The 8952-nt window shown below is 42.9% G+C and overlaps 1 protein-coding gene across 1 annotated transcript; it reads left to right on the top strand.

Annotated features, from left to right (window-relative positions):
• Nucleotides 1–4721: 4721 nt before the first annotated feature.
• On the top strand, nt 4722–7530 carry RPL37A (ribosomal protein L37a). The gene is made up of 4 exons (XM_006157447.3): nt 4722–4829; nt 5207–5335; nt 5840–5922; nt 7404–7530. Exons 1-4 carry the CDS (start codon nt 4827–4829, stop codon nt 7465–7467), a joined length of 279 nt encoding a protein of 92 aa, XP_006157509.1. The 5' UTR covers nt 4722–4826; the 3' UTR covers nt 7468–7530.
• The last annotated feature ends 1422 nt before the right edge of the window (nt 7531–8952 follow it).

The raw sequence follows: 8952 nt of genomic DNA, 5'->3' as shown, positions 1-8952 counted from the left end.
CTAGAAGAGAAGGGATTGCGGCGTGGCCATCCCCCCTGGGGGGTGATTTCTCGCTTTCTGTCTCTCTGTCTTTCTGGTGAGGGCACGTGCCCTATAGCGAAAACCTCTCCAAAAAAAATGTGATCTCCCATCCAGAATATACTGCATAGTGGCTTAATCATGCATGTTATCATCAAAAACTTTCCATTTCTAGTTTTATATAAATATATATGTACACATACATATTTATTTATATTTTACTATATTTTATAGTAAAATATACATATATATATATATATGTTTTACTCCTACTCCTGACCCTCTGTCCTTTCCCACCCTCTTCTCACACTACCTCTGGTGTCTACAGTAGTCTTCCATTCTTTTTACCCCACATTGTATTGATCACGCAAATTCTTAAATAATATAACTACTTTTAATAGCAAGTTCAGCTGGTAATTTCAAGAAGGCAGTTTTAACTTAAATCAATGAAATCCTAAAGAGCATTGCTGAAGACTTAAAACCAGGATACAAGTTAGGATTCTATTCAAATGGTAGGTATATGAACCTATCGGCATCTCAAGACAGGACACAAATCTTTAAAACTGGACAACAAAGCCTACAAGAAAGTCAGCAATGTTTTAGTCAAAAGTCATAAAATTCTATTTCACCAATTCAGTCTCATGTACTTTATCTCCTGTTGTGATTCGATTTTCCCGATTAAATCCTGGGATATAATATTCAACTCCAGACTTATCCCTATGATTAAGTTGGCCATTTTCTTAGTTTTTGAACTCTTATTTCTGCGTTTCCATATTTAACTTTCCTGATATAGCACTCCCTTGAGAACTTCTTGGAGATCTGATCTGGTGCTGGTAAATTATTTCAGTTTTTGTTTATCTGAGAATGTTTTTGTCTTTTCTTCCCACATGAAGGATAATATTGCCGGGTATAGTAATCTTGGTTGAAATTGCTTTTCGCTTAACACTTTGAATATATTTTCCCATTCCTTCCTTGCTCACATTGTTTCTGATGAGAGGTCTGCTATTATCCTGATGGGATATCCTTTATAGGTAACTTGATGTTTTTCTGTTTCCAATCTTAGTATCTTGTCTTTGTCTGTGTTTTTGGTCAATCTGGCTATAATGTGTCTTGGAGAGGATCTTTTTGGATTGACTATTTGGGGTCCTTTGTATTTCTTGGGACTGGATCTTTGAGTGCCTCTCTAGGTTTGGAAAGTTTTCTTGCAGGATTTCATGGAATAGATCATCAATGCCCTTATGAGTCTCTTCACCTTCTGGGATACCAATTATCCAGATGTTTGGATGTTTGATGGTATCTAGTACTTCTCACATATTATTCTCATTTTTTTGAGTCACTTTCTCAGTCTTCGTGGTTGATTTTTCTAGGTCAGCCATTTTCTCTTCTACATCTAAGATTCTATTTTCTGTATGATCTAATCTGCTTTTAATACTTTCAAGGTAGATTTTGACTTCCTGTATTATAGCCTTCAACTCTAACAGGTCCCTTTGGTTATTTTTAAAGTGTGTAATTCCTCTTTTAGATCTTACAAGAATTTCCTCACCTGGAACTCATCAGCTCCTTCCTCCTTTCTCTTCTGCAGTTCATTGTCTCCTCTTCCATCTCTGTTAGCTTCACCATTATGAATATTCTAAATTCTTTATCAGACATTTCCATTGAACTGTGTGTAGATGAAGAGGAGTTATTCTTTTCCCTTGGAGGAGAGGTATTTTCTTGCTTTCTCATATTTCTTGTGGCCCTGTGGTGATTTCTAGTCATCCGATGGATGGTGGGTCTCTTCCTAATTCTTTTTTTTTTAAAGAGGTTTTTGCTATAGGGCGTGTGCACTCACCAAAGAGAGAGAGAGAGACAGAAAGCGAGAAATCACCCCCCTGGGGGGATGGCCACACCACAATCCCTTTTCCTCCATTCTCCTCTTGGGATCTTGGGCACACACACACACACACACACACACACACGTGCCCGGCGTGAGTTTTAAGCCACCGGTTCTGGGACTCAAACAATGGTTGACTACATGGGAGTCCAGAGACATAGCCATTATGCTAACTGCTGGTCCCTCTCTTCCTAATTCTTGAAGTTCAATCTGAGTGTTTAGGAGCGTTCAGAAAGAGGTGATCTGGAATCTCTTTGCCATTCCGTTGTGATCCCTTTGTGCAGCAGATTCAGTAGATATTGAGGAATATATTAACCCTAATAGTATTTGGATGTTTGGCTCAAGTTCCATTAGATCCATATAAAAACACAGTAAAAGGAGATGACGAGCGGGGAGATGAGCTAAAAAGAAAAGGAAACAGAGAGAGAGAAACAACAATGACAACAAAGAAACAGAGAAAAAGAAGGAAAAAAACCTAAAAAAAGTATTATTTTGTTTTAAAAAGGACAAAATAGGAAACCGTGCAGGAGCAACGAGAAATCTTTGTCTGAAGACCTGCCTCTTGTCTCTCCTGCCTGGGTGGAAGGGGGAGAGGGGATTATTAACTAGACAAAGGCGGAGCTGAGAGCAAGAGAATACTTTACCTTTACAAATTTTTTAAAAGGAAAAATTACCAAAAAAAAAAAAGAGAAGATAGAAGCAGAGAGAGACAGAGAACGAGACACAGAGTCAGAGATAGAAGGCTTGAGGAGCTCCCTAGCACTCAGGTTTGTGAGCTGGAGGCTGAATCATCAGTAGGAAATCTTCATTTCTCTTTTATCCTGAAATCACTAGCTCTCAGGAGCCACGAGGAATCTTCATCTCAAATAATAGTAATTATTAATGAATATAGCTGGAGTTAGTGTAATGACTATGTTGCTGGACTCCCACGTAGTCGACCGAGGTTCGCGTCCTGGACCCGGTGGCTTGGAACTCACGCCAGGTGTGTGTACGTGCGTGCCCAAGATCCCAAGAAGAGAACGGAGGAGAAGGGATTGTGGCGTAGCCATCCCCCCGGGGGGTGATTTCTTGCTTTCTGTCTCTCTGTCTCTCTCTGTCTGTCTGGCAAGCGCACGCGCCCTATAGCAAAAACCGCTCCAAAAGAAAAAAAAAAGGAAGGGGCTTTCTCTCTTTTTTTCTCTGTCTCTCTGGTAAGTGCATGTGCCCTCGGGCAATCTTAAAAAGTTATAAAACAAAACTGATCAGAGCACTGAAGGAAAGAAGATGGTTCCTCTCGATGCTAAAATGGAAGAACTTGACATTTCCTGAGCAAAATGTGAGGTGAATGAATCTTCCAGCTTTTCTCTCAGGCTCTTCAGTTCTAATGACCTGCCTCTTCTTCATTTCAGAATCCGTCCCCCAGGGGGGATGGCCACACCGCAATCCCTTCTCCTCCACTCTCCTCTCAGGATCTTGAGCACGCATGCACATGCGACCGGCGTGAGTTTAAGCCACTGGGTCCGGGACTCGAACCGTGGTCGACTACGTGGGAGTCCAGCGACATAGCCATTACGCTAACTGCTGGTCCCAAGAAAGCACCTTCCAATGGAGTGTGGTTACACCATAATCCCTCCTCCTTCATTTCTCTATTCTGTGTTTTGTTTTTAAAGAATTATTTAATTTTATTTATTATTTTTTAATTTGCTATATAGCACAAATGTTCACTAGAGAGACACAGAGAAAAGGAAAGTGAGAAAGCAAGCTGCCAGGTCTGGGACTTGAACCGTAGTCTGTCATGTGGGAGTCTAACACCTTAATCACCATACCACCTGCTGCCCCCAATTCTATGGGGTTTTTGACAATGCATGCACATAGCCAGGTGTTTTTTTTCATGGAATCCCAGTCATCTTAGGCCATATTGGACCTAGCTCCCTCAGACACCAGGCTTACAGGTCAACTTCACATTTTACAACTTCTTAATGTGCCTATATGGCTGTCTTCCGGCTAGACTTAACTCTTTTCTTGAAATTTTTGCTACAGGATGCGTGTACTCATCAGAGAGACAAAGACAGACAGAAAGCAAGAAATCACCCCCCAGGGGGGATGGCCACAGTTGCAATCCCTTCCTCTCCATCCTCTCCAGACTTCGGGCACATACGCACACGTGTCCTGTGTGAGCTTTAAGCCATCAGTCCCGGACTCCAACCGTGGTTGGCTACGGGGCGTCCAGGGATACAACCATTTCACCATCTGCTGGTCCCTGGGCTGCAGCTTATTCTAGGAGTGGAGTCTAGGTTTTTAGTCGCGGCCAGCACCCTGCCCAAGGCCTCCCTACCTCTAGAAGGTGTAGATTGGGGAAGCAACGAGCGATGCATGCAGTCGCAAATGTAGGACTGAAGCAGTTCTCTTTAAGCCAGTGTGCCCAAATGAAGAATGGACAGAGAATGGAGAAGGGATAGCGGCATAGCCATCCCAAATTGGGGTCCCCCCTCCCCCTTCCACTCCCTCTCCTCCCTCACTCCTTTCCCGGTCTATCTCCAGCAAGTGAACTCGCCCTATAGCAAAACTAAAAAAAAAAGATAGAGGTCAGCCGTAACACAGTGGTTAAGTCACTTCAAATCTGTTTCCCTGCACACGAAATGGGGAAACTCGTACTGACTCTGCAGGATTCTGTAGTATGTGCAAGTTAATGAGAACGTACTCCCGCTCTAAGGTATAGTTGTTCGTGCTACAGTTTGAGAAGCAGGTAAAGCGGTCGGAGAGGATTCTCCCCACCTCAAACATTTCCCAGGAGGCCACGGGGAGGCCTCCCGGAGCAGCGACCTGCGAAGACACCTCCAGACCATCGAGCTCAGTTCCTAGCTAGGCTCCGCTCGCCACTTCCGCTCGTCGGCCTAGAATCGCGCCTGCGCGCTGAGTCTCTTCCTCTCTGGGCTCGGACCTAGTTGGTGGCGGAATGGTGAGTGGTTCTCTCCGCGGCCTAATTCTGTATCTGTCAGCATCTGCCTTTTTCGGGGTTTCCTTTCCCGCACCCACCTCTGCTCCCCTGCGCTATGCCGTTTCCTCCCTGGGCTTCGTGCCCTCGCTGTGTCTCAGGCCCCGCTTGGACGCAGCCCGAGGCGGAGGGGCGGGGGCGGATTGGTGAGGACTGGCCCACCCGGGCTGGGTGACCGCACGGCCCTGGGGGCACGGAGACTACTCTTAGCGCTCATTTTACCGGGTGGAATCTGGGAAAACGGGGCCACAACGGGGATGAGGCGGAGAACTGCGTGGAGGCGTCTGGACCAGGGTGCCCCCTCTTAAGTACGGCTGCTGTGTTTCCTTCCCTCGGAACAGGCTAAACGCACCAAGAAGGTCGGCATCGTCGGTAAATACGGGACCCGCTATGGTGCCTCCCTCCGGAAAATGGTGAAGAAAATTGAAATCAGCCAGCATGCCAAGTACACCTGCTCCTTCTGTGGCAAAGTAAGGGGGTCCCACCCCGGTGGGGGTAGCGGGAGGGTTACTCCGAGGTGAGACCTTTCGTTCCTGAGATAGGCCGAGCTGGCATTGCGCAGCTGTTGGTCACTAGGTTTTGTGAAGCTTCATTTAAAGAAAACCAGTTAGTAACGGAAGGATTGAAAAAATCATTTGATCGAAAGCCCCAGCCTAAGCCAAAACTTTTTTTTGAGGAACGATTGCCCATTTTGTAAGATTTGTGTAGTAAATGTTAGGGTGTTGACTGGGGGCAAAAGTCGTGTATTATAGTACTCCCCGTTTTTGTTTTTATTTTTGGAAGACTAGCTCTTTCACATCCCTGGCAGGATCACCATGATGAATGCCAATTTTGCACTAGTGAATTCCAGGGGGTGAGAGACATGCCATTATATCGTAAAATACACTAGTTTTGTGTGTAATTTTGACCCCCTGAAAGGTTTAAGATAAAGGCCTTTACTTGGTTGATGGTGAAAACTTATTTTCTTTTTCTAGACTAAGATGAAGAGACGAGCTGTGGGGATCTGGCACTGTGGTTCCTGCATGAAGACGGTAGCTGGTGGTGCCTGGACCTACAAGTGAGTCCCGTTTCTCTGTGGTATTTGGAAGTGTGTGGGCTGCAAAAGGCCAGATTCCAGGTGTGATGCTAGATGAGCTAGTTATAGCTCTGAGACAAGGCTGAAAAAGGAAGGACGCTGTGTTTTCAGAGCTCTTGATAGCTTCTTTTCAGTTACTCAGAATAGCAACAAAACTACAGAAATAAAAGGTGGACGTCTGATTCACATATTACTTGAGAGTTTTACAGTTGTTGGTCATTGTGAATGTTTGAACTGAATCGACTGAACTCTGACTAGGGTTGCAAGTATTTATAAAAATAGTTAAAATAAGTCAGGAAAACTGACCATCACACATACCTTAATTCTAAACAGTGTTGGTTGGGCTAATTCAGCTGTGTGACCCTGACAAGGCCAGTTATGCTAAGCTAAACCTAGGTATACTGATTGTTGGCTGCTTTGGCTCTTAAGCATATTCGTTTCTGAAAATCAGCTACTTGAAAGGCCTGCATTGTTGGAATTCATTGCTAAAGTCTGAAGTCTGAGGTGCTCTTCTCTAGCCTTTGTACACTGTTCAATGCATTAGCCACATAAATGATACATGGCGTGTATATTTTATATATATTTTTTTTTCACACATATATAAACTTCAGCTAATTTAAATTTAAACTAGAGCTGTATAAAATACTGGAAAATGTAATATTAAAATAATGGGTATTACTTTTAAGTACCTTGTGGGGGTTTTATTAAAGCAAAAGGGAAACTTGGGGGGTGCTCTCCTGGTTTGGATAGTAACGTAAATTAGCTCTACACTCACTATATGGGACAGTTAAGCGTATTTAGGCATAGTTCCTGAATTTCGTGGTGAAACTCATTTTAATAGCTGTTTTGGAAATGCCTTAGTCTGCTCCAGGGTCTTAAGATTATTTTGATATCTCATTGGACCATCTTAATCATTTATTAGTTCATTATGACATATCCATTCTCTTATAATGAATTTAGTTTGACCTCTTGTAACTGTTTCTTGTTTTGGTACTGTGTTGTCCGAGAAATCAAATATATGAAAGCCTAGAGATTATTTATTATTTTTTAAATCTTTATTTATTTTAATTTGACCAGAGAGGGACAGAGTGAGAGAGAACAAGTGAGTGAGAGAGGGAAAGTGAGAAAGCAAGCCACCAGGTCTAGGACTTGAACCATGGTCAGCCATGTAGGAGTCCAGCACCCTTAGCCACCACACTACCTGTTGGCCTCCTAAAGATGATTTTTAAAGGACATTTTAGCAGCTTAGGGGTCAACAAAATTTCTGAGCAGTAGTCTAATGTTGGTTAAGTCTTTGGATTAATAGCAAAGTGTAGTCATAGTCTTTTCAGTATGATTCTTTTCAGGAGAAATTCAGAGTGAGACCTCACTATTAAGAAAGGACTAAAAATGAGATTAAAGCTTAATGACTGTTTTATATGTCAATGATGTTGCTTACATGGAAACTGCATTTCTCTTCTCAGCACCACTTCGGCTGTCACAGTGAAGTCTGCTATCAGAAGACTGAAAGAATTGAAAGACCAGTAGAAGCTCCATAGACATTTGGAATATCACTAGCCTACAATAAATGGGTTAATTTATGTAACAGAATTGCTTTGATTTGTTATTCATTGTATTAGACATTCTTATTTACACTGTAAATACTGCTTTTTCAGGAGCAGCAGATGGCATAATGATAACATCGTTTGACTACCACATAAGTCGACCACAGTTGGAGTTCTGAACCCCGTGGCTTAAAACTCACGATGGGCGCTTGTGCATATGTGCCCAAAATCCCAAGAGGAGACTGGAGAAGGGATTGTGGCGTGGCCGGCCACCTTCCCTTGGGGGTGATTTCAAGTGTTTCTAAAGGTGTAGATACATGATATACATACAAGCTGCTTTTGATTTTGGTGTTTTGTTCGATTATATGTCAGCATTTTCAGAAAACAATAGGAACATAAGCAGAATATCACATCCAGTTTTGTACCTGTCTACCATTCCCCATTTTTTGGTATTCATAGCATTGAATTTAAGTTGAAATAGATGCTCTCACTAACAAAGACGAAGTTCTTTGGAGAAATTAAAGAGTGAGGAGCAGCCTTTCTTTGGACAATCACTTTATCCCTTAATTCTCTGCCAGTTTTACCTGTTTATTTCTTACCTGTGACTTTGCAACATAAGCTGTCGTGTCTTTGGAGTCTCCTGATAGTCTTTTTTTTTAAGGCTTTGTCATTGGGCACCTGGGCTTGCCAGAGACAAACAGGAAAATGGGAAATCACCCCTCAAGGAGGATGGCCATGCTTTTGTACGTTTTCCATTCTCACTTTGGGATTTTGGATACACACATGCACCCAATGTGATTTTTCAAGTCAGTGAGTCTAGGATGTGAACCGCTGAGGCAGCTGTGTGGGATCCAATGCCTTAACTACCAGCTGGCCAATATGTCCATCCTTTTTTAAAAAAGAAATTACTGTATTTTGGGACCAGCAGATGGTATAGCAGTTATGTTGAACTCACATCATTGACCATGGTTCTAATTCTGGAACTGGTGGTTTAAGACTCAAGCCAGGTGCTTTGCTTGAGTGCCCAGAACCTTTTTATTTTGTTATTTTTAAATTGTATTTATTCACTCATTTATTTTTTAATTTGACCAGAGGGAGAGAGAAAGTGAGAAAGCAAGCCACTAGGTCTGGGATTAAAACTATGGTTGGCCATGTGGGAGTGTCCAGTGCCTTAACCACCATGTCACCTGCTGGTCCCCAATTTTGTTATTTTTTTAATTTGACCAGAGAGACAGGAAAAGTGAGAGCAAGCTGTCAGGTCTAGGACTTGAACCACAGCCATGTGGTAATCTAGTACCTTCACTACCGTACCACCTGCTGGCCCCTGTCAATCTCTTTTGTAGAGATTTCTGCTATAAGGCACATAATGCTTGGAGAGAGAAACAGAAGGAAAGAGAAATCACCAGGGAAATGCACCACAATACCTTCTCTGTTCTCCTGGGATCTTGGGCACTTAAGCACAGACAGC

Source organism: Tupaia chinensis, unplaced genomic scaffold (assembly GCF_000334495.1).
Source record: "Tupaia chinensis unplaced genomic scaffold, TupChi_1.0 Scaffold000542_1, whole genome shotgun sequence".
Lineage (NCBI taxonomy): Eukaryota > Metazoa > Chordata > Mammalia > Scandentia > Tupaiidae > Tupaia > Tupaia belangeri.
This window is presented reverse-complemented; position numbering and strand designations above follow the sequence as displayed.

Coding starts and splice junctions, on each gene's coding strand:
- RPL37A (XM_006157447.3), top strand. Junction 5,336..5,839: donor CCTGCTCCTTCTGTGGCAAA/GTAAGGGGGTCC, acceptor TTCTTTTTCTAG/ACTAAGATGAAGAGACGAGC. Junction 5,923..7,403: donor GGTGGTGCCTGGACCTACAA/GTGAGTCCCGTT, acceptor TTCTCTTCTCAG/CACCACTTCGGCTGTCACAG.